Source organism: Daucus carota, chromosome 2 (assembly GCF_001625215.2).
Source record: "Daucus carota subsp. sativus chromosome 2, DH1 v3.0, whole genome shotgun sequence".
Taxonomy (NCBI): Eukaryota; Viridiplantae; Streptophyta; class Magnoliopsida; order Apiales; family Apiaceae; genus Daucus; species Daucus carota.
In genome coordinates, this window is record NC_030382.2 from 19,356,917 (window position 1) to 19,380,129 (window position 23,213).

General features: G+C 35.4%; 2 protein-coding genes across 2 annotated transcripts; both read right to left on the reverse strand.

Moving 5' to 3' along the window:
* Positions 1-3,593: 3,593 nt before the first annotated feature.
* Positions 3,594-6,064, reverse strand: LOC108207156 (uncharacterized). Its single transcript, XM_064086545.1, has 3 exons — positions 5,752-6,064; positions 4,707-5,496; positions 3,594-4,498 (listed from the first exon to the last, which is right to left on the reverse strand). Exons 1-3 carry the CDS (start codon positions 5,971-5,973, stop codon positions 4,062-4,064), a joined length of 1,449 nt encoding a protein of 482 aa, XP_063942615.1. The 5' UTR covers positions 5,974-6,064; the 3' UTR covers positions 3,594-4,061.
* A 2,642-nt stretch (positions 6,065-8,706) lies between these two features.
* LOC135150109 (uncharacterized) lies at positions 8,707-12,274 on the reverse strand. The gene is made up of 9 exons (XM_064086264.1): positions 11,965-12,274; positions 11,510-11,831; positions 11,185-11,415; positions 10,691-11,021; positions 10,254-10,486; positions 9,913-10,116; positions 9,714-9,806; positions 9,218-9,313; positions 8,707-9,126 (listed from the first exon to the last, which is right to left on the reverse strand). Exons 2-9 carry the CDS (start codon positions 11,540-11,542, stop codon positions 8,707-8,709), a joined length of 1,641 nt encoding a protein of 546 aa, XP_063942334.1. The 5' UTR covers positions 11,543-11,831; positions 11,965-12,274.
* Between the last annotated feature and the right edge of the window lie 10,939 nt (positions 12,275-23,213).

The following is a 23,213-nucleotide window of genomic DNA, read 5'->3' on the forward strand; positions in this document are numbered from 1 at the left end:
CCTAACATGACCACGAATCTGGTCCACAGGTTTATATAAAAACAATAATCCAATTCTCTAATTCAATTCAAGAAGCCAATGTAAATTAACAGAACATCATCATAAATATCATCAACAACAGAATAATTCCAAATCAAACTTTGATAATAAACTTTCCATGAGTCACCGTCCATCCTTCCATAAATCAGAGTTCAGGAAATCCCTAACTATTCAATATCCTCCATTATCGGCTAATCAACTGAATTTAGCCTGCTAGACCAGCATGACAATGGCGGGTTGAATAATCAAGAAGATCCCAATTCATTCAAAGCTCTAACTATCACTGAGCAACACATGCTTCAATGACAATCTGAACTTCGAATTAATTTGTAAAACGGAAATTATCTGAACTTTTGAGGATTAGAAAAGGATGGATAAAAATATTTGCACTTGCCAAATATGAAAGAGAGAGGAACGAATATTTGCAACACATACGAAAAGAATGGATCAGAATAATCGCAAGATATCCAAAAGAAGGGTTCAGAATACTTGCCTTAAATCTGACTCCAGTCTCACATCTCCATCTCATCTTTCAACTTTCACAATCTATGCCTCTCGTAATCTCTAGACCATCTCTAGTTATACTTTATTCGCCACATCGCTTCGCTTCCTCGATTCGTGCCTTATTCGCTTTGCAATATCATTTGACTTTCTGAACGTCTTTGGTCATCCTCGTCTCGTCCAAATCCTTAACGAGAATAAGATAATAATATAATCACTAATCAATATATCGCATCTACATATCACTTATATCGATACCCACTTATATACCCCTTTAAACTTATCACATATCACTTAACACGTAAGCATGCTTTGACTCTACCATATAGTCAAGTCATATTCCACATACATATCACAAATCAATTATCATATAAATCCTATCGAAAATCCGACATCATCTCGTCTATTTATTAGACTATCCACATGTTATCCTATACTTTCCAACAACCAATCAATCAACCAAATCCAATCACTATACTCCATATGTCCTTATCCAATATTAATCAAATCATGACACTATGTCATCCAAATCATTTATCAGGTATATAATATCAAGAATAAACATATATATCACGTAGCCATCAATTAATAACAATCCAATAACATATAATCACATTCGGCACCTTTAACAACAATTATTCACATTCTCGACTCCATCATATTATTATGTCATATCAAGCTAGACTTTATAAGCTTTCATCTCTCTTTCGTTTCACTTGATTCCGACTTACGGATCAAAAGTTATGCTCAAAACCGTTTCCTCACTCTCTATCGGCACATAACACATCAAATAGATAGTAATCTTCATATAACACATAAGGTTTCCCACCCCAATTGATGTCAAATCAACTCTTAGGTTCAAAATGATTTTTCGGGAATTTTCTGTAATTTTTAAACATTTTTCGGAATTAAAATCGATAAAAGAATCACTTTTCGGATAAATAATCAAGTCCCAAATACTTGAAGTTGGACTTGAAATCATTCATAAACAATTATCGAGCCTTGAAAATAATTTGGAAAAAATATTTTAAAGCTCGAAACTATTTTTCGGAATTTTTAAATCAAAAAGGATAATTAAATCCAATTAATTAATCAATTAAAATCAATTAATAATTAATTAAAATAATTAATCAATTAATATTTAAATTAATTGACCAATTAAAATAATTAATTACTAATTAAAATTAATTAATAAATCAAATTAGATTTATTTTTCAATAAAGAGATAATTAAAAAGCATTTTTGAATTTAAAATCAATAATTTTCGAATTTAAAATAAATAAATAAAATGTTTTTGAAAAGATTTAAAACTCCAGGGTTCACTGTGCAAACTTTATGAAACCTGGGGGGTCAAACAGCAAAATGCCGTCTTCCTCCCCCCCGTCTCGCCGGAACGGCGTCGGAAACCGACCGGCGAGTCACAGACTGCCCAGACGGCACCCAAACACTGCAGATACACTCTACGCTTTCCCATAAACATATTTACAAGCTTCGTTTTTGCAGGAGATTAGCGAACTGGCCGGAAAATCGACCGAAAGCTTCGCCGGCGGCGAGCTTTCGTCGACTCCGAGGGCCTCATACACGGCTCCTCCGTCAATTCCAAACCCAGTCGTACACTCCTCTTCTCATCCTCTATCCATTCATGTAACCCACTACTGCCCAGACTCCCTGGATCAATTTTCCGGTCAAAACTCATAACTTTCCGGCCAAATACTCAAGAACACCAAGAACACTCAAACCCACGAATCAAACTGACTTTTCAAGGTGTTATTGAACTCAAAAATTGACATATAATATACCAAAACGACGAGAAAAACATGCTCTACATCATAGAATCATCAAAACAATCAAACAACCACGTTTGCAAAAATTCACTATTTAAAACATAATACTTCGAATTTTAAACCTTCAATTACTCCCTACCTGTGAATCTCATGTTGTTTTTGATCATTGATATGGATTCTACTCCTCGATATCTTCGATTTGACTATTCGCACGCTTAATTCTGACTCCAATAACACCTTCAAATCTTCGTTTGATTATGAAGAACACGAAGAACACTGCTCGGTTTCTCTCGGTATTCGTGCAGAGAAACTGGTGAAAATGATTTACGGTTGAAAATAAGCTCTAGAAAGGTATATTTATATTTACAAATAATTGGTACCCCTTTGGATCGTTTATGACATGAAAATACGTATTTAATAGCTTTATATTAAGAAAGTGGGGTCCAATCGGTACTAGTTTTCGAGATAATCATCAAAACGGGGCTTTTTAACTCAATTATTGGTCTGCGGGTCCCACTGCAATTATTACAAGATAAGGATGAAGAAAATATCTCGTTTCACGCTTATCGAGACAAACGGATAATTATCAAATACCGAAAAACTCCGCCGGACCGGCTCCGGAACAAACCGTACTCCGGATCGAAAAAGTCAAAACACGAAAAATGTCCGGAATATTAAAATTAGGCTAAAGGTGAGCTTTGTTGAAACTTCCGGAAAGAAAATTTGCTACCTCGTTACGAGTGGACGGTTTTACGGAAGTCAAATAATTAATAAATCAATATAAATATACACAATTAAATCCGTAAATCGATTATAAAATTATCTAACATTCCATAAATCGATATGAAAATATCCAAATAAACTATATTTTCTCCTGAGCATATAGAAATTGATATCTCTCAAATACGAACACATATGAGCAGTTAACGCAATAAACCAGATAATATAAAATTCACAAAAATCCATATTTTAATCATATAATACTCATAATTAACCATAATTAATTAACCAACAAATCCACCAATACCACTTACTCACATCACACATATATGCACATAATAATCATCTAGAATTTTCGAAACAATATATGAAAATCAGTTTTAAAAATACAATTATTTATCAATAACACAATAACCCGGGGTTTAAATATAAACCTTTGAAAACTCATTAAACTGGAATAAAATATTAAATCTTATTCCTTTCTTTTTAAGAAAATCATTTTTAATACTAATAAAAATATTTTTAAAAATCCGGGTTATTACAATGCAGACGATGTAGATGGCCACAATTTCACAAGTTGTATAACTGTAGAAGTATATCCATGCTCAACTGCTACATGAAACGGTGTTGATACCATATCTCGGTACACAAATTGATATCCAACATCCTTTTGTGCTTCAATTAGTGGACCAAGTATTGAAACAAATTCATGATAAGCAGCATAGTGAAGTGGAGTCCAACCTTCTGCTTCAGAAAAAGTTACAAGGTGTTTTCTCCCTTTCAAGAGACCTAATACAGAGTCTGCAGGAAACAAATTCGATCAACTATGTAAATCACATGGAACAAGAAGTAAAAAAATATGTAATGAACGTAAAGTTGATTGGCATTACATAATGTATAAAAAAAGTTCAATCTAGAACATTTAAAATGTATATGCTATTATATCTCAAATCACAGTGAAATTGAGAGAGTTTTTAATGCCGCTATAAGTTATAACAAGAACAAGAGTGCAACTGCTTACTGGTATAGTTTTAATGTATCATTTACTCCTAAATGAATGTACTCACATGACAAATTCCAATACAATAGATATAACGTACCTTTATCACGTCTTTTAATTGCAAGAATCAAAGTGAGCACACCTTTATGATCAGGGTTAATTCCAGCTTCATAAGTTTCAGACAGCAATTTGACAATATCCGTACTATACTCATTGTCGATGGCCTTGTAGATTAAACGCATAAGGCCATGTTTTTTGCTTCCACGACAATTTTGATAGGCAGGATCCTCTTCTAATAATAGTTTAACAACCCCCACATTGTTTCTCTCCACCGCCAGTTGCAAGACAGTGTTTCCGAACTCATCAGTGCTATTAAATAATGCATCCTCCTCACTATTCCAATGTTTGAATGCATCAATAATCATCCCAACCGCATCTTTCCATTCTTCCGTCGCTGCAAGTCAAATTGAAATAATCATTTATACAAGTTTCAAATACAATTTTCTAAGTAAAAATTTGTGATAAAACTAAAGGTGATTCTTAAACCTCCTCCTACTTGATATATATTCATATAAATTTTTGGAATGAGATTATGGATATGAGACCTTTTCCAACTTAAGATATAATATTTAATAAAGTTGATTCATTAATATATTACATACCTTGCATATTCTTAATAAGAGCATGCAAAGCACTGGCGCCGCCACCAGGACCCTCCAGACACTGTGCTGTGCAAGTTGTACAAATCTCCTTTATTATAGCCATGTACCCTTTTTCCGCAGCTATGTAGATTGGATTTTTGCCTTCATAATTTTGGATATGTCTATCACTTGGATCTGCTTCTACTAAGAGCTTGACAATCGCCACGTTACCGTTAAGGACTGCTACATGTAAGGCAGTGTTCCGCATTGGACTAGTAGCTAGCCTAATAAAAGCTTTAAAAGCACTAAATGGATTATGGGTATCATCACGTGCTGAAGAAGAAGGCAAATGTCGTCTGGCGGCATCAATGAGGACCTCAACCACTTGAGTGTGTCCATGATGTGTTGCAAGGTGAAGTGCAGTTTGTTTTAATTTATCCTGCTTGACCAATAGGTCTTTGTTTGAAAATTCTGTCACAATGAATCGCACGCGTTCTGTGTATCCTCTCTTGGATTCAACATGAAGGATAGTTTCTCCATCTTCGTTCAGTCTTTCGGCTTCCATATCCAGTGCAGCTCTGGCATTAGCATCTCCAGCAATTGCATCTGTAAACCAATGGGCAACAGCACGAGTATTTTTATACCTTTCTAGATCTGCTTTCATCCGTGCATCCCTTTCATTTATTAATAATGTTGTAGCTCTATTAAACATCACATCCTTTCTCTGTCTTTTACTTGGGAGCACTAAACTTTCCGATAGATCCATTTTCCAGTCAGTCTGGACATCGTCAAGTACAATTTTTATTTGTACCTGTGAAGAAAGGACATTCCACCATCATGAAAATTTATCCATAAGACTGATATGATTTTGTATTACCTAATTTTGTTTCTTTAATATCCTTTTAATTTACTTTTTTGATATAGTATAATCGTTACTTTCAAAAGAAAAATATAGTGTAATCGAAAGTAAAGATAAAGAACAAACACATCAAAAGGAAAAGTTAAATGTAATAAAACGCAGTTTTCATGATTTAGTAGAAAATAGAAATGTAAGGAATAAACGTACCTGATCAGCAATAATTTCATCTTCAAGATATAACATATCACGAGGAGTCCAATATTGGTTATTTTTTACCATTGTGTTAATCCCGTTATGTTTCATAAGTTCCGGGATGAAGCAACCACGGGAAACAAGTATGTGGAGAGGTGTATCACCATTATCATCTTGCTCGTTCAATATCTTGTCCTTATATTGTTGAGGACAATATTTCAAAATACCTTGTATCATCTCTTTTTTGTTTTTGCTGGCCGCCAAATGTAGTACGTTTTGACCCCTCTTATTAACAGCGGTGTATTCAGAAGATGAAATTGGCCATGATAGTATATAATCCAACCCGGCAGTATTCTCAAGGTCCTTGGCCAAGTCTGGTCCAGACTCAGCACAACCCCGGGAGGAATTCGGCCCAGCGGAGAATAATCCACCCACTCCAGAACATGAATCCGTATTGGTGAGAATAGTTCAACCATGTCCTGACAAGTATCCTAATCCGGATTGGGTTACCTCAATCCCGCCAAGAACCGGGAGCAAGACCAACTCCAACCCCGGTTCGAGGGACCAACAATGCAAGGACGCAATCCCGGAGGTGCACCCAACCCGGAGAGAATTCCATGACCCTGGAGAGGCAATCAACCCGGGTTGGTGGACACCAGTCCTGCCAGAACTTAGTCTGGATATGAACCGGGATCCAAGCTCAATGGTCAACTACTGACACTATGAAGACAAACCTCAGAACACTCCAAAATACTATTCCTTAGCTGACACCTGGACAGGTGTTAAGCATCCAAGCCCTACAGATGGACGGCAGGATCCAAGGTACACATCCTTAAACCCTAATCCTTGGCCTATAAATAGATCAAGGATGAGAGGCTTAAGGATCTTTGTAACATCCCATATTTTCAGAATTTGTTTATTAATATAGAAATAAATTTTTGAATATTATTACTGGCTTTATTTGGTTTTTGTGTATAGTTGTTTCTAATAAGATGAATGGACTGTGTAGTATGAGTATAATTGTGATGTGAATTATGAGGTTTAAACAGATTATGCATTCTTCATCTGTGATTTCGTATATTTTCACGACCCGGATTTTTCAAAAATTGTTTATTGTTATAAAAGCAATTTTCTTAGAAAGGAAGGAATAAAGTGCAATATTTTATTCCAGTTTAAGGTATTTTTAAAATGGTATATTTGAATTCCGGGTTATTGTGTTACCAATACAGGGACTGTCTTTTCAAAACTATATTTCATATAATTGATTTTAAAGATTTAAAAGATTGGTATGTGAGTATAATTGTTACATGGCTAAGTGTTGCATGTGGAATTGTGAGTTTAATTAGTTATAATAATTAAATGTGAATATTGCATGAATTTTGGTGTAAATTGATTTTCAGAAATTGGTATTTATACGTGCTAGAACTGTGGGTTTAATTATTGATATTATCAAAATGAGTCATATTTTATTTAGATATTTTCAAATGATTTATATGGATATATGAATATCCTTTCAAAACTCATTTCGAATATTATTTCTGAAAGTACGGAGATTTGTTATGCAAAAGTTAGATGGTTGATATGTGAATCTATGTATTACATGATTAAGTGTTACGTATGTAATGGTCGCGTAATTACTTATGGTTATTTCTGAATATTATATGAAAATTTGGTAAATTATATAATGACTAGTTTTCTATTTTGATTGCTTATACATGTTGCAATAGCGAGTTTTCAAATTTCATATTCTCATAATAAAATATGGAACATTTGGGTATTTCTCTAATAATTTCTGAATAGTATGTGATATTTATATGAATATTTGTGAGGTTTGTGTTATCTGGTTTATTGAATTGACTGCTCATATGTGTTCGGATTTGAGATATTTCAATTTTTATATGATCAGAATGAAATCTAGTTTATTTAGATATGTTCATATCGATTTTTGGATTGCTACGTGATTTTATAATAGATTTATGGATTTAATTTCGTTTAATTATTAATTATATTAAAATAGTTATTTAGCATTTTAAACCCCGTGGGCGTTCGGGAAAATTTCGCCATTAAGCTATTTGGGACATTCTGAGCATTATTCGTGTTTTAACTTTTTCAATCCGGAGTACGGTTTGCCCCGTAAATGATCCGGTATGGTTTTATTAATATTTTTAAAGTTAGTAATTATCTGGTTGTCTCGTAATGCGTGAAGCATATTCCAGGAATATTCCAAAGCACACTACACCATAGATGCACTTACGCAACGCAAAAAAAAGGTTGCAAAAAGCCAAAAAAATGTTGCTGTAACCCTGAAAACAGAAACCGCAACACTTTCCCGGAGTTGCCTTCAGCACCGCTGCCGTAGTGAGATGTAGCAATACTTTTGCAACACTAGGATTGCAGTTGCAATATTCACAAAGGGCATCAGTTTGTTACACCTATGGCAACATTCAATAGTGTTGCTATAGTGTTTGGAAATCTGTGAAATATGGGCCCACCAGTGGGGCCACATGTGGGGCCCACTGGTGGGCCATGGGCTGTGGGCCTACTGGTGGGCCATGGGCCCACTGGTGGGCCCATATGTATGGCAACATTTTAGTTGCAACACTTTATGAACTCTTACAACATTTTTTAAGCAAATGGTTGCAACATTATATATCACTACTGCAATACTTTTGTAATTAAATTTTGACATAACCTTGCTGTAAAATGGACTTCCCAAATAAAATAACCTGATATTATAATTCCATCAATACCAAATCATCCCATCAATAAAAACAAACCAAACATCCAACCACAAACATAAACTACTTTAAAGTCTAATAACATCCAGTCTAATAACATCCATCCAGTAGTAAACCTTACTACTTCAAACAGTTAACCAATTTACTTCGACTTCCAAAAGTAGCGAAATACTATAATTAAATAGTTAACTTCGACAAGCAAAAGTAGAGAATCAGCAGTTAAAAACCATCTCTAAGAACTGCCACCTCTAGTAAGCGGAGTGTCATTTTCATTAAGAGGAGTGCCTTCATTGTCTGTTGACATTGTTGCACAAAGCTCTGCCAAATTGACGTTGATGCCAGGATTCGCTTCCCCTAATTTCTTAAGCACCCAACTAAGGTTCTCCTGCACCTTCTTATTCACCTTGGCATCGACTTCATCTTGGACCTTCTTCTTCAGCTTTTCATCCATTTCAGCAACAACATCTTGTCTTATCTTTGCTGTTAATTCACTTATCTGCGATTCCTTCATGCCAGAACTTGAAGAATTAGCAGACTTAGGACATCTCCCTAAAAGCCATGATGGACCATGTGCTTTTCCATCCAATAAAAGTTCATCAACACCTTCAGCTTGTCCTGATAAATCTTTCCCCAAAACCTTTTCAATTTTGTCCTACAATATAAAGTCACAACCAAGTAAATGACAAATATAAAAATCAACGAATGTTTGACATGTGGGAACTAAATAAGGTAAGAGTACTTACAACTACGAACGTAGTCACTTTCCCATCAGTCTTGTAGTCGCGATCATTATTTCGCTTACGCGTCTTGGCAAAAAGTGCTACATCTGATTCGTTGGCCTGAAAAAATAAATTGATTAAAAAAAAAACCAAACTATATGGTCATGGTTTCTCATTCTTTTATTTTTCAAGACTTATGAATGTATTCTTTAGTTTGTGTCTGAACAGTATTCTATATAAATGTAGTATTAGTGTATAATCTACTACTATAACTAACACTATTTCATCTAATTATACAAAAATCGAGTAATTTATAAGTTAAAATCTTTTCTACAAATATAACCCGATAAATTTCATCCTAACCAATGACAACAAAATGAGTAAAGTAATAGAAAAATAAATTTCCAACCATCTCGATATAACTTTCATAAATTAAATTGAAACCAGGACAAGAAAAAGTGACATAAAAAATAATAAAGAGAAAACCAGGAAGAGAAATTGAAACCAGGAAGAGATGTACCAATTTATGTCGAATTTGGGAGAATAATTTTGGACCAGCAGTGTGTGTGTCCACATACTTTTGCCGACTTACAGCATTTTTTCTTGCCTTGTACTAAAAAAATTATAAAGAGAAATTAATTAGTCACAAGTGAACACAGAGCATGAAATAAAAATCAAACTACTATGAAATGAAAATTTATTCATTTTTATAGCTAAACCTGAATCTTCTCATCTCCCCAATACTGCAAGAGCAGTTTGAAATCCTCGAGGGGAATGTGGTCAGGTCTATTTTCCAGCCTCTCCTCATTGGTAACATAAGTCCAATAGTGTGCTGTTTTAAGACGACACTTATACCCCCTCCAAGCCGCATTAATCGACTTCAGCACCCATTCTTCAAGTTCTTCAGGAATAATATATCGTTGCTTACATACAAATCAAAATAAGATAAATGAATCAATATTTTTCCTCATCATATAAAATAATTAACCAATATATTGTGTGTGTGTGTGTAATTTATTTATACAAGCGTGAAAATACAGCTAATATTGTATACAAGTACCTTAACATAGTTCAACAATGTTGTCTTCAAACTGTCAGGAACATCTCTCCAAGATTTATAAGTTAGTGGAACACTCTTCTTCAGTGTTCCAAGAAAGTAACCAAATTCAGATATGACTTTGTCATTGTCTGAAATAGGTTGAAACCGATCATTCATTTTCACTTCAACTCTTTTCTCAAATGGCCTTGTATGGACTTTATCCATAGTGGTTTTTCCACGCGTTCTTTTAGGAACTACAACATAAATTACCAAATTTCATTTTCAGAAGGTCACGAAGCTAGAATGAAATTTTTTAATAATCAGAGGTAAATATATCAATGGTATCATAATTTCCAATCATAGTTTCATACTTTTTATGTTATTTACAATTTAGACAATTATGAACATTGATTAAAATGTGGAGCACATGATTTAATTTTTAAAAAATAAATGCTGACCTTCTTCAACCGTGTCTTCATTATCAGGCATTTCATTGTCACCATTTGCGACATCAGCTTCCTCATTTCCATTTCCGCTTCCATTTCCACTAGCATGTACAACTTTCTTCTTGGCACCTTCTTCCTTTTGACGTGCCCGCATAGCCAAATGTGCCGCCATTGATCCTACAGCTTCATTCTGAGGCAGCTGGATTGGTGCAGCAGGTTTAACAAGATTTGGAAGGCTTGCTTCCTTGTCTGTTCCATCCTTTTGAGGATCATTTACAACTGTGGACCGTGAACGAGTAGTTGGTCCACCAGGAAGCTTCATCTTCAATGGTTTTTTGTTTCTCTACAATGTACATATGAGACATGATTTAATTAAATCTATTATAATATATCTGTTATATGTAAATAGTAGAAATAAATAGAGGCTCGATCATACTTACTTTCATATATATATATATATATATATGCAACTAATAGCGATTCATGATACTATAAACAGTACGTACCTTTTTTGGTATTTCAGCAATATCATCCACAACATCATCTTCGTCTCCCGGATTATATTCTGAGCCTTCCTCTGGAGCTTTCTCTTTTTGTTTACTTTTTTTGTTCATTTCATTTTGGATGTTGGCTGCTAGTGTAGGCAAGCCTAACATCTTGTACACCTGATCATTCAAAATCACATTGACAAGTCTTTCTCTCTCATAGTCTGTTATCGGAGGTGGGGGAGGGAGCACCTACAACAAAACAAGATGCCATAGTAAGGAAACATCTACTTAAAAACTAAAATAATTCATGAAATGAAAAATAATCAAGAAACTAAAGTCTTACTTCATTTTGTGCAACATATACAGACTCTCCCATTTCTTCATCTTGATTTGGTGGGTTGTATAAATCCAATTTCCTCTTAACACTTGCTTTGTGGAGATTCACAGTATCATTTTCTACGTCTTGAACATTGTCTTTCCTTGCTGGTCTCTGACGACTCTGGACTTCTTGATTATTCCGCCGTGTCGGCTTCAAAGGACTGTTGCCCTGTAGATGATTGAGCCGTGCTGATCTCCGAGGACTGTTGTTGTTGACTTCAGTTGCTTTCTTTGCTTTCTGTTGCTGGAGTTGGTGGTCACAAATGTTCGTCTCTTATGATTTTTGGCTGCAAGAAAATAGTAAGCATGGCAGTAAGGAAGTGGACAAGCAATCATAAATATATAAGAAAATGGTACAAATGCTGAAAATATGACTATAAAGTAGAAAATTACGCCTTACAAAAAGAGGAGCAAGAATACCTCCAAATAAATTTGGCCTTGGTCGCATGACCACATGTGGTTGCATCTGTTTCATAGGCTCGATGGTATTATCGACGACATTGTCGATATAAAAATCCATGTGATCACCAACTTTCACTCCTTTAACTAACTCAGACAGATCTGCATCATTTCCACATAATTTCCAGCCACCTTTGCTTGTATAAATCCCTCCAATTTCAGAGTACTTAAGGTCATCTTTAACAAACTCCATCAGAACTGTATAAGAAAACCTATCAAGTTCTACATGCATAAACACAGTCTCCTCTCCACCAACATAGCGATTGTTGTGAAATTTCCCCTTGTGATAGAACCTGAGATGCACAGTGTCTTCCATCCTGCACAAAATAGGGAGAAATTTTTATCAGAATCATGATTAAAACTATGCAAATAAACGGAATTGTGGAAAATAAACAGAATCTTGTGTAAACTAACAGTAAATTTGAAGTACAAATAGTACATAATTATGCCCAAATTTTGTGCAGAACCACAGAAATTAAGAAATAATGTAGAACCACAAAAATTATCCAAATTCATTAATATTTGATTCATTGATACAACAAAAAAATATCAGCACACTTTTTCCTATTTAATTATATATAGTTCATGTAATACTAGGAAACATTTTCTTGGCCTTGACTAGGAGGAATACGAATTTGTGTTATCGGAACGTCATCTCTACTCCACTGAACTTCATTAACTTCATTCTCCAAGTTCAAAACAGGATCATGTCGACTTTCTTCATTTGCTTCTGCACTCTCAACCTCACACCAGTCTCTTGGCAGTTTTTTGATAACATTGTGGCATGTCTTATCAACTGGATCTTCTAAATAAAAGATTTGCTGCACTTGTGAAGCTAAGACATACGGATCTGATTTTTGGCACAATCTTTTAAAATTAACCCGAGTCATGCCATATATATCTCTCTCTTCTTGGTACCAACAACACTTGAATAAAACCACAGTAAAATCTCCCCAATAATCAAGTTCCAGTATTTCTTCTATTGCGCCATAGTAGCTGACTTCACTGACTATTGGATTTTGATCTCTTGAATTTGCAAAGCTTGTTGTCACAGCACTTAAAAATACACCACTATTCTGTGTTGTACATTTGGCATCTCTAAACTTAGTATGGAATCTATATCCATTAATGACATATCCCGTATATTTTTTAGCTGTTGGATTAGGACCCATTGCAAGAACTTGTAGTTCTTGTGAAACATTTTCTTTTTTCCCGACTACTTCTTTTAACCAATTCCAAAATTCATCAGCATGCATTCTCTCCCGTTTATATCTTTTTGACAGAACATTGCCCTCAACTAAAGCTCGATGTTCCCTACAACAAATAGCAAGTCAATAAAAAACAAAATATATATCCTAAATATTCTGTTCTAACTAAATTAAAACTGAAACTTAAAGACTTACAGAATCAAAGTTTCTATCTCCTTGTTACCACAATTAAAAAGAAAGTACCGATGACATTCCAATAATTGAGATTCTTTTAGATGGATAGTTTTTCCATCTTTATTTCTTCTTGTGCCAATTGGATATTCCAGATTTTGTTTGGCAAGACATTTGCTACTTTTTATAGCTCCATCATTACCTAAGAATCTGGAGCAGAATGTTAAACATTCTTCGGATAGATAACCCTCAGCTATGGAAGCCTCTGGTTTACTCCTATTTTTGACGTATGATTTCAACTTACAAAGGTAACGCTCGATTGACCACATGCACCGGACATGTGCTGGTCCCCCATACTCAACTTCTTTGCATAAGTGAACAGGCAAGTGCACCATTATATCAAAGAAAGATTGTACAAATTAAATATCATCTCAAAATTACAAAGAATTTCGATGATTTCTTGTTGCAGCCTCTTGACATCGTTCAAATCAATCACTTTTCCCCAAAGTCCTCTCAAGAATGCACCTAATCTAATTAAGGGCGCTGCTACTTCAGGTTTTAATGTTCTCTTCACAGCAAACTCTAACAAGTAGGGTAAAATGAAATGTGCGTCGTGACTCTTATACCCTGTAATTTTCCTCTCTTTCGTATGCACATATCGCCTGATATTGGATGCACAGCCGTACGGCAATTTTGCATTTTCCAAAACTGAACAAAATATTTCTTTTTCTTTATTTGTCATATCAAATATGGCTGCCCTGATCTCGAGGGTTTCGCCATCACTTGACAGAATCGGATGCAGCTCCTTCCTGATGCCTAATTCTTGAAGATCCAACCGAGCATTGAGATGGTCTTTCGACTTCCCGCCCATATTTAACAAAGTACCAAGTATGTTATCACATAGATTTTTTTCTATGTGCATAACATCAAGGTTATGCCGACACATATTTTGACTCCAGTACGGTAAATCAAAAAAAATCGACTTTTTCTTAAAAGGAGAATTTTTTATTTTGTTGCTGCCCCTCTTCCTCTTATCACCAAATTCATTCTGAAATCCAATCAATAATTCTTCAACATCTGTCCCGGCTAAGATTGGAGGTGCGGTTCCCATTTCAATTTCACCATTGAACCGTTTTTTATCAAACCTCCATTTGTGGTCAGGCTCTAGAAATTTCCTATGGTTCATGTAGCACATTTTCCTACTGTGTTTCAAGTACATTGAAGACGTCTCGTAATGACATACAGGACACGCTAATTTACCCTTGGTGCTCCAACCGGATAACATCGCGTATCCCGGAAAGTCACTAATGGTCCACAAAACACAAGCACGTAAAATAAAGTTTTCATTAGCAAAAGCATCGTAAGTCTCAATCCCAATATCCCACAAATCTTTTAACTAGGCGATAAGAGGCTTCATATAAACATCAATACTGTTCTTAGGAGATTCCGGGCCAGAGATCAATGTGGAAAGTATTAAGTTTTCAGGTTTCATGCATAACCAAGGGGGGAGATTGTAGTTTACTAATACAATGGGCCAAGTGCTATGAGATATACTCATTGTACGATATGGACTAAAACCATCAGCTGCTAGTCCTAACCTAATATTTCTCTTTTCTGATGAAAAATGAGGATAATTGGCATCTAATACTTTCCAGGCCTCGGCATCAGCAGGATGCCTCAGTTTTCCATCATTTTTCCTTTGTGATGAATGCCATATCATAAGTTCTGAGTAGTCCTTCGACATAAATAGCCTTTGTAGCCTCGGTTTTAGTGGAAAGTAACGCATAATTTTTGCGGGAACTTTGTGAATCAGCTTCTCTGGATCACTGTCACAAGTACCATTCTTTTCCACTACAACTCATCTGGAGGCACCACAAGTTTTGCAGATATCTTCCTTTTCATCCCCACCCCAAAAAAGCATACAATTGTTTGGACACGCATGGATTTTTTTGTAATCCAGACCTAAATCTCTAATAACGTTCTTAGCAGCATTGAAGGATAGAGGGATGTGGGCCTGTGGAAAGGCCTCTTTGATTAACTCTAGTAAAGAACCAAAGGCAGACTCGGTCATTCCATGTACACATTTTAAGGAATAAAGCCTAATAAGGAAACTTAAACGTGTAAAATTTTTACAGCCTTGATATAATGGTTGTTTTCCATCTTCAACAAGGCGATAAAATCTTTGAGCTTCCTCATTTGGTAATTTTGATTTATCTTCATAGTTGTGTGTACGGTGTAACATATCAGCAATGTTATCTCCTAAATCTATACCACCATCAGACTCCATATTTTCATCACTACCTAAACATTGATTCGACACTTCACAAATCCATTTCACATATAGTGGAGACGGACCATTATAAATCAGATGGTCATAAATCACGTCTTCACGACGCCACCTCTGGTTATTACAGTTTCTGCAGGGACATGTAATTTCATCACCTACCGCAAATCTAGAAAATGCATTGCCTAAAAATGCTCTGATCCCCCTAATATATTCTTCGCTGAACTTTGGAAGTTTTATCCAGCCTTCCATCACTACCTTTATGACCAAAATATATTAGTATCATAATATATATTTGTTTATTTAATTATGGATACCAAAAGATACTTGTAAATTTGTAACTAACAGAGCATGACTTGGCTATTTAATGGAACTAAGGACCACTGTCGCGTCTATATAAAACTATAACTTACAAACAAAATACAAAGTTTAACAGAGAGCATGTAGACATCCATTATACACTATACAAAAATAGTCAGACATTATACATACCATTAATTAAAGATTTAAAACAGAGAGAGATAGAAGAAGGGGGAGAGAAAGGTAGGGAGGGACTGAGTGAGACATGAGGGGGAGAGAGAGGTAGAGAGAGGGAAAGGAGATGGGGAGGGGGAGAAAGAGAGAGAGATGGGAGGTACAGAGAGAGATAGAGGGAGGGAGGGAGAGAGAGAGAGATGGAGAGCGAGAGAGAGAGGGAGAGAGAGAGGGGAGAGAGAGAGGGAGGGAGAGAGAGAGAGGGCCAGAGAGAGAGGGGGCCAGAGAGAGAGCGAGGGAGAGAGAGAGCGAACACATACATTATCTCAATCTCTACAGATACAAAATCAAAATCCATAAATGCAAATGAAGAGGTTAAATAAAGAATAATACCTGATAATAGCCCTAATATTTCAGCTCGATTTGAGAATCCCGAGTTGATTTCACCCCAATCAGAACTCTAATTGAAGAAAAGATCTTGAGCTTGAACCCTAATCTCGAGCTTCACCTTCAACACTAATCTCGATCGAGCTTCACCTTAAATCGTACCCTAGTCTCGAGCAGTGTGCATCGCGAGCTTTGGTTTTGTGTTTCTGTGGTTTTGTGTTTGTGTAAGAGAAAAGGTATGTGTATTGTGTAGTTCAATTATTTCACCAAGACAGAGGCGGCAAATTGTCCCGCTTCTAACACCCCAAAAGCAATCTGCCTCCCTTCTCCCAAACACCTCTTTTTTTGTTTTTTTTTTCATTTTTAATTTTTATATATATTTTCACTAATTTATTTATTCAAAACAAATTTTCCACAAAAACGATATACTTTGATATAATAATAAATTTATATTTTTTAAAAAAAGTATTTTTGTTTAATTTTGTGTGAAATAGTATTTTTAAATTTTATTCCATTAATAATTATCATTTTAATTTTATTAGCATGACGTATTTTAAAATTATTTAAATAACAAAATTTTATAAAAATAATTTTACTCGCCTTAATACCGACTTTGCGTTAAAATATTTATTTTATTTTTTTTTGGACTTTGTTTAATTTTATGATCACTAATTGTTCTCTTTATAATTTTTAATTAAATTACATTTAGTTAGAATATTGAGGCAACAAATTTTAAGTGTTGCAATCTACAACATTTCTTAGAGCTACGAGAACGTCGTGTATACAAGTCAGCAACATCAAAAGACCAATGTTGCCGTAGATAAAAATTTTGGAGCTATTACAACATTTTTCAGTGCAACACACAATTTTGGGGTTGCGTAAGTGCATCTATGGTGTAGTGGCATATTCAAGGAATATTCTCTTATCTTCCTCTATAAATATCCTTTACCAGTTTATTTCGCACGTACAATCGTTTTGTCAGTTTCTCTGCACGAATACCGAGAGAAGACGAACGGGTGTTCTTCGTGTTCTTCATATTCAAACGAGGATTTGAAGGCGTTATTGGAATCCGATGGAGGCGTATGAATAGTCAAAACGAAGCTCTCGACGCGTAGAATCTATTGTAGTCATCAATATCAGTGCTGAATCGACAGGTTTTTGCTAAATAAGCTTTTTAAATTCGAATTATATTATTTCAAAGGATGAATTTTCGTAAACGATCTTGTTTCTATGATTTGATGATTCCATGTTGTAGAGCATCTCCTGCCAATCGTTTTCATATATTATATGTCGATTTTTGACTTCCATATCATATAGAAAAGTTGGTTTGATTCTTGAATTGGTGTTCTTGAGTGTTCTTCGTAGTTTATGAATGTTTTCAATTGCGAATTGGGCGTTTTTAATCTAGGAAACTAGAGGATGTGTGGTTGGTACCATTAGAAAGAGCGTGAGGAGAGGAGTATGTTCATGCCACCCAATTGACCGGACGACCCCCGTAGAGGTCGCCGGAATCTGGAAATCGTGGCGGCGGCGACGAACTTTGGCTGCGAATTCCGGCCAAAACTCACGTTGTTTGATGATTATAATTGTTGAAACGTGTTCCTGGTGAGTAGTATTGTATATCTGCAGTTTTTGGAGCGTGATGGAGTTCAGAATCGCCGTCTCCGGCGAGTCAGAGGCCGCCGGCGGTGAAAATTACAGTTTAATACCCGTAGTTTTGAAGATGGTGAAAACTTGGTACTCTAGTTTATGTTTTGACATTTGATCCCCTGTAACTTCTTAAAGTTACAGTTTATACCCCGGATGAAAACTTTCAAAAGTTTACAAAATAAACCTTTTGATTTAATTTTCTAAAATTGTTTTATTTAATTATTTTAAATTCCAAAAATAGTTTTTAATTATTTCTTTATTCAAAAATAAATCTAAATTAGTTTCTAAATTAATTTTAATTAGTAATTAATTATTTTAATTGGTCAATTAATTTAAATATTAATTGATTAATTAATTTAGTTAATTATTAATTGATTTTAATTGATTAATTAATTGGATTTAATTGTTCCTTTTGATTTAAAAATTCTTGAAAATAGTTTCGAGCTTTGAATTATTTTTCTAAAATATGTTTGAGGCTCGTTAATTGATTTCAAATGATTTCGGACCCGATCTTGAGCAATCGGACTTGATTATTTATTCAAAAATGGATTCTTTTACCTGTTTTAATTCCGAAAAATGTCTAGAAATTCCAGAAAATTCCTGAAAAATCATTTTTAACCTGAGACTTGATTTGACATCAATTGGGATGGGAAACCTTATATGAAAAATGTTGTCTGCTATCTGTTTGATATGTTATGAACCGATGGGAGAGTTAGAAAACGGTTTTGCTCATAACTTTTGACTCGTAATTCAGAATGGAGTGAAACGAAAAAGAGATTAAAGCTTATAAAGTCTATTTTAATGTGACATAATAATATGGTGGAGTATAGAATGTGAATAATTGTTGTTAAATGTATAGAATATGATTATATGTGATCTAATTGCTATTAATTGATGATTGCATGGACTATCTGGTTGTTCTAGTATTACATACAGGTGATAAATGATTAAATGACATAGTGTCGTGTCTTGATAGGTGTCGGATTAAAGCATATGGATTATAGTGATTGGATTTGGTTGGTTGATTGTTGATTGAGATAGGATAACAGGTGGATAGTCTAATAAATAGACGAGACGATGTCGGATTTTCGATAAGATTTATATGATATTTAATTGATAATATGTTATGTGAAATATGATTAGACTATATGGTAGAGTCAAAGCATGATTATGTGTTAAGTGATATTTGACGAGTTTAAAGAGTTGTATAAGTGGGTATCGATATACGTGATATGTGTATGCGATAGGTTATGCTACCGAATTGATAAGTAGAGATAAGAATCAATAGATTATTTAGTGATAATGGTAGTATCTTATTCTCGTAAAGGGTTTGGACGAGACGGATACGATCGAAGACGTTCAGAAGATCAAACGATGTTACAAAGCGAATAAGGAACGAATCGAGTAAACGAAGCAGTGTGGCGAATAGAGTATAACCAAAGATGGTCTAGAGACTATGATATGCATAGAGTGTGAAAGTGGAAAGATGAGATTGAGATATGAGACTGGAGTCGGATTTAAGGCAAGTTTTCCTAAATCCTTCCTCATATATATATATTGCATGTTCTGATTATTCTGTCAAGATTATGATACTGTTTATACTAAAACCCTTCTTAAATAAACTCTTACTTCTGAGAATGGAACCCACGATTGTTTTCTTCTTCCAAGTTTTAAAAAGCCAAACACCTAATTACTCTTAATTTCTATTCTGATCCATTCTTTCTAATCCTCAAGATTTTAAATATACCAGCTTTACAAGTTAATTCGAAGTTCCGACCGTCACTGAAGCATGTGTTGCTTAGTGATAGTTAGAGCCTAGAATGAAATGGGATCTTCTTGATTATTCAACCCGCCATTGTCATGCTGGTTTAGCAGGCTAAATTCAGTTGCTTAGCCGATAATGGAGGATACTGAATAGTTAGGAATTTCCTGAACTATGATTTATCAAAGGACGAACTGTGGTTTATGAAATGTTGATTCTCAAAAGTTCATTTGGAATTATTCTGTTATTGAAGATAATTATGATTCTGTTCTGTTGATTGAATTGTCTGTTGATTTTAAATTGTTAGAATTGGATTAGTTTTTTTATAAAATATGTGGACCAGATTCGTGGTCAGACCAGATTCGTGGTCAATTATAGGCCAATGTGTGCCTTGGATCCAGTATAGAGAACAGGGCTGTGTGCCATGTTCGGGGTTAGTGCGTGACTGATCAGCAGCCTAACCTTTGGTTTTTAAGTAAAAATGTGATGAATCCAATTCGACAATTCTTCTGTAAGTTTGAAATTCTAATTTCAATTGCTGATAAGAATTGTGAAGTTTTCAATTACATATCCTGAACTTGTGAACCCTGATAAAATATTTCAGGACTATTGTTGCTTATATACACTTGCTGAGCATTGTTGCTCACCCTTGCTATTCTTCTTTTTAACCATTTCAGAAAAGCTTAAAGATGAGTTGCTTAATTGAGATTGCGAGTATGGCTAAGGCTAAGCGAGGAATCAGAGTTATAGAATATCCAGAGGACAAGTGGAATGTCCATAGAGATTGTCAAGGTGGGTTCAAAATAGAATTCTATTGATGAGATTCAATTGTAAGTCATAATTGAAATAGATTGACAGTGATTCTTCTTATCGAAGATGATCTGAGTTTGTAAGACATTGTTTATTGCTAGTGGTTGATTCTAATTTCAATACTGTAACCTGGATGCGATCCTGTTTTTAAGGGGTAAAGTGTTTTCTTTTAAATCTTTTATTAAATTTTTCAAGTTTTAAATCCTTTGATTTTATTACCTTTTTAAGAAAATGCAGGTTTTCAAAAGTGTTTAAAATGGTTTTGTATGGTGACGTCAGAATCCAGACCCCCGGATTCTCGGGCTGTCACAATCTTCTTCTCCACACTCTCATATTTCTCACACACTCTAAGCCACCATACACAGCAACCATACACCTTCACCCACCACATATATAGATAACTCATTTCCCGTCTATATATTTTCCGACGCCTGTACTCATTCTCACGCCGGAGGCGCCGCGGGGCTCAAACCCCCCTTCGGTGTTGTTTTGCAGACACCCGTCCAGCAGCTACACCGCAAGACACCAGTACACGGCGGAGGAAGCACCAGAACGGGATTTGGCGTTATCATTTGGCGCTAGAAGGAGGGGGAGGTTGTATTCTCCGTCCTGTGGTCACGGTGCCACCGGACTCATCTTCATCAGCAAACTCCCGAAAAGGGAGTCCCGATTTAACCCTGTAAGCTTCAAAATGCACTCAAATCTCTCAAAACCCTATCAGCCATGATTCTCTTTGTTGTGTGCATGTTAGCAAACCCTGTCTAGAAGCACCCTAACTTTGTCTGTAGTACATCAAGACACCTTGTCCTGTAGTCCCTTACACCTTTGTCATTTAACTATTTTTAGCATTTCTTGAAGTAGTAAGTTGACTATCTGCCTACACTATTTCTATCATTCCACTATTATCTATACTGCACACATACACTTTCACCAAAAAGCAAGCATACTCCCTGGGTAGTTCTTGTTTAAATCGTTCACTATAATCATGACAAGAGGTGGAAAAACCCAAACCCAATCAACCCGATCCTAGCAGTTCAACCCGGTGGACCAGGGCAATCCACATCAGGATCTCATCTCTAAATCACTCTTGACCGGGATCAATCCAGAAGAGACCCGGATCAACCTAGACGATGCCCGGGTCACAATTGAAATGAACCAGTTAAGTGCATCAATGTCCCGATGACCGCAGACCATGTTACATATCTAATCAACATAGAGTTGGCCGAAGCAATCCGGTTATACCAGGAACAACGAGCCGAGAACCTCAAAGGACCCGGGTTGATTGCTGATTTTGAAGACTTTGAAAATTCCCGCCAATCCCGGGGTTCCGTTTTTGACCGGATTGGTGACAAAGTAAGGAAAAAGAAGTAGAGAAAAAGTGATGCCACAAGGCGAAAGATCCTGGCCAAAAAAAAAAAGAAAAAAAAGAACACATCCGGAGGGAAGAAGGAGAAAAGCTAGAGCAGAAAATTCAAAGAAGGATCCAGCTAGAAGAATAAAGGCTTATGAGCAAGTCCCGTTTCAATCATGATCTATCTCTTACTTGGAATTTTTTTTTCCAAGGCAAACAAACAAAAAGCTACCCCGGTTCAATCATGACTATCTCTTACTTGGAAAATTTTTTCTAAGGCAAAAAACCAAAAGCTACCCGGGATCAATTTTGAGTTATCTCTTGTAAAAATTTTCCAAGGCAAAAACCAAAAGCTACCCCGGTTCAATTTTGAGCTATCTCTTACTTGGAAAAATTTTTCTAAGGCAAACAAGCAAAAGCTACCCGGGTTCAATCATCTTACTTAGAAAAATTTTCTAAGGCATAAAGCAAATGCTACCCCGGTCCAGTTATGACCTATCTCTTACTTAGAAAAAAATTCATGAAAAATTTTCTAAGGCATAAAGCAAATGCTACCCCGGTCCAGTTATGATTTATCTCTACTTAGAAAAATTTTCCAAGGCAAAAACCAAAATCTACCCCGGTTCAATTTTGAGCTATCTCTTACTTGGAAAAATTTTTCGAAGGCAAAAAAGCAAAAGCTACCCGGGTTCAATCATGAGCTATCTCTTACTTGGAAAAAATTTTCTAAGGCAAACAAGCAAAAGCTACCCCGGTCCAGTTATGATTTATCTCTACTTAGAAAAATTTTCCAAGGCAAAAACCAAAAGCTACCCCGGTTCGATTTTGAGCTATCTCTTACTGGGAAAAAATTTTCTAAGGCAAACAAGCAAAAGCTACCCCGGTCTAGTTATGACCTATCTCTTACTTTAAAAAGTTTTCAGTTTTTCAAAAAAATTTCTTAGGCAAAAAAGCAAAAGCTACCCCGATTCAATTTTGAGCTATCTCTTACTTGGAAAAAATTTTCTAAGGCAAACAAGCAAAAGCTACCCTGGTCCAGTTATGACCTATCTCTTACTTAAAAAAAAATTCATGAAAAATTTTCTAAGGCATAAAGCAAATGCTACCCCGGTC

Bases quoted from the DNA above. Each gene is read 5' to 3' on its own strand.
- LOC108207156 (XM_064086545.1), bottom strand. From the start codon at position 5,973: ATGATACAAGGTATTTTGAAATATTGTCCTCAACAATATAAGGACAAG. The intron at 5,497-5,751 runs GTACGTTTATTC...CTTTCTTCACAG, and splicing joins ATGAAATTATTGCTGATCAG to GTACAAATAAAAATTGTACT. The intron at 4,499-4,706 runs GTATGTAATATA...TTTGACTTGCAG, and splicing joins TCTTATTAAGAATATGCAAG to CGACGGAAGAATGGAAAGAT.
- LOC135150109 (XM_064086264.1), bottom strand. From the start codon at position 11,542: ATGGGAGAGTCTGTATATGTTGCACAAAATGAA. The intron at 10,487-10,690 runs GTCAGCATTTAT...TTTATGTTGTAG, and splicing joins TGAAGACACGGTTGAAGAAG to TTCCTAAAAGAACGCGTGGA. The intron at 10,117-10,253 runs GTACTTGTATAC...TTTGTATGTAAG, and splicing joins CATTGTTGAACTATGTTAAG to CAACGATATATTATTCCTGA.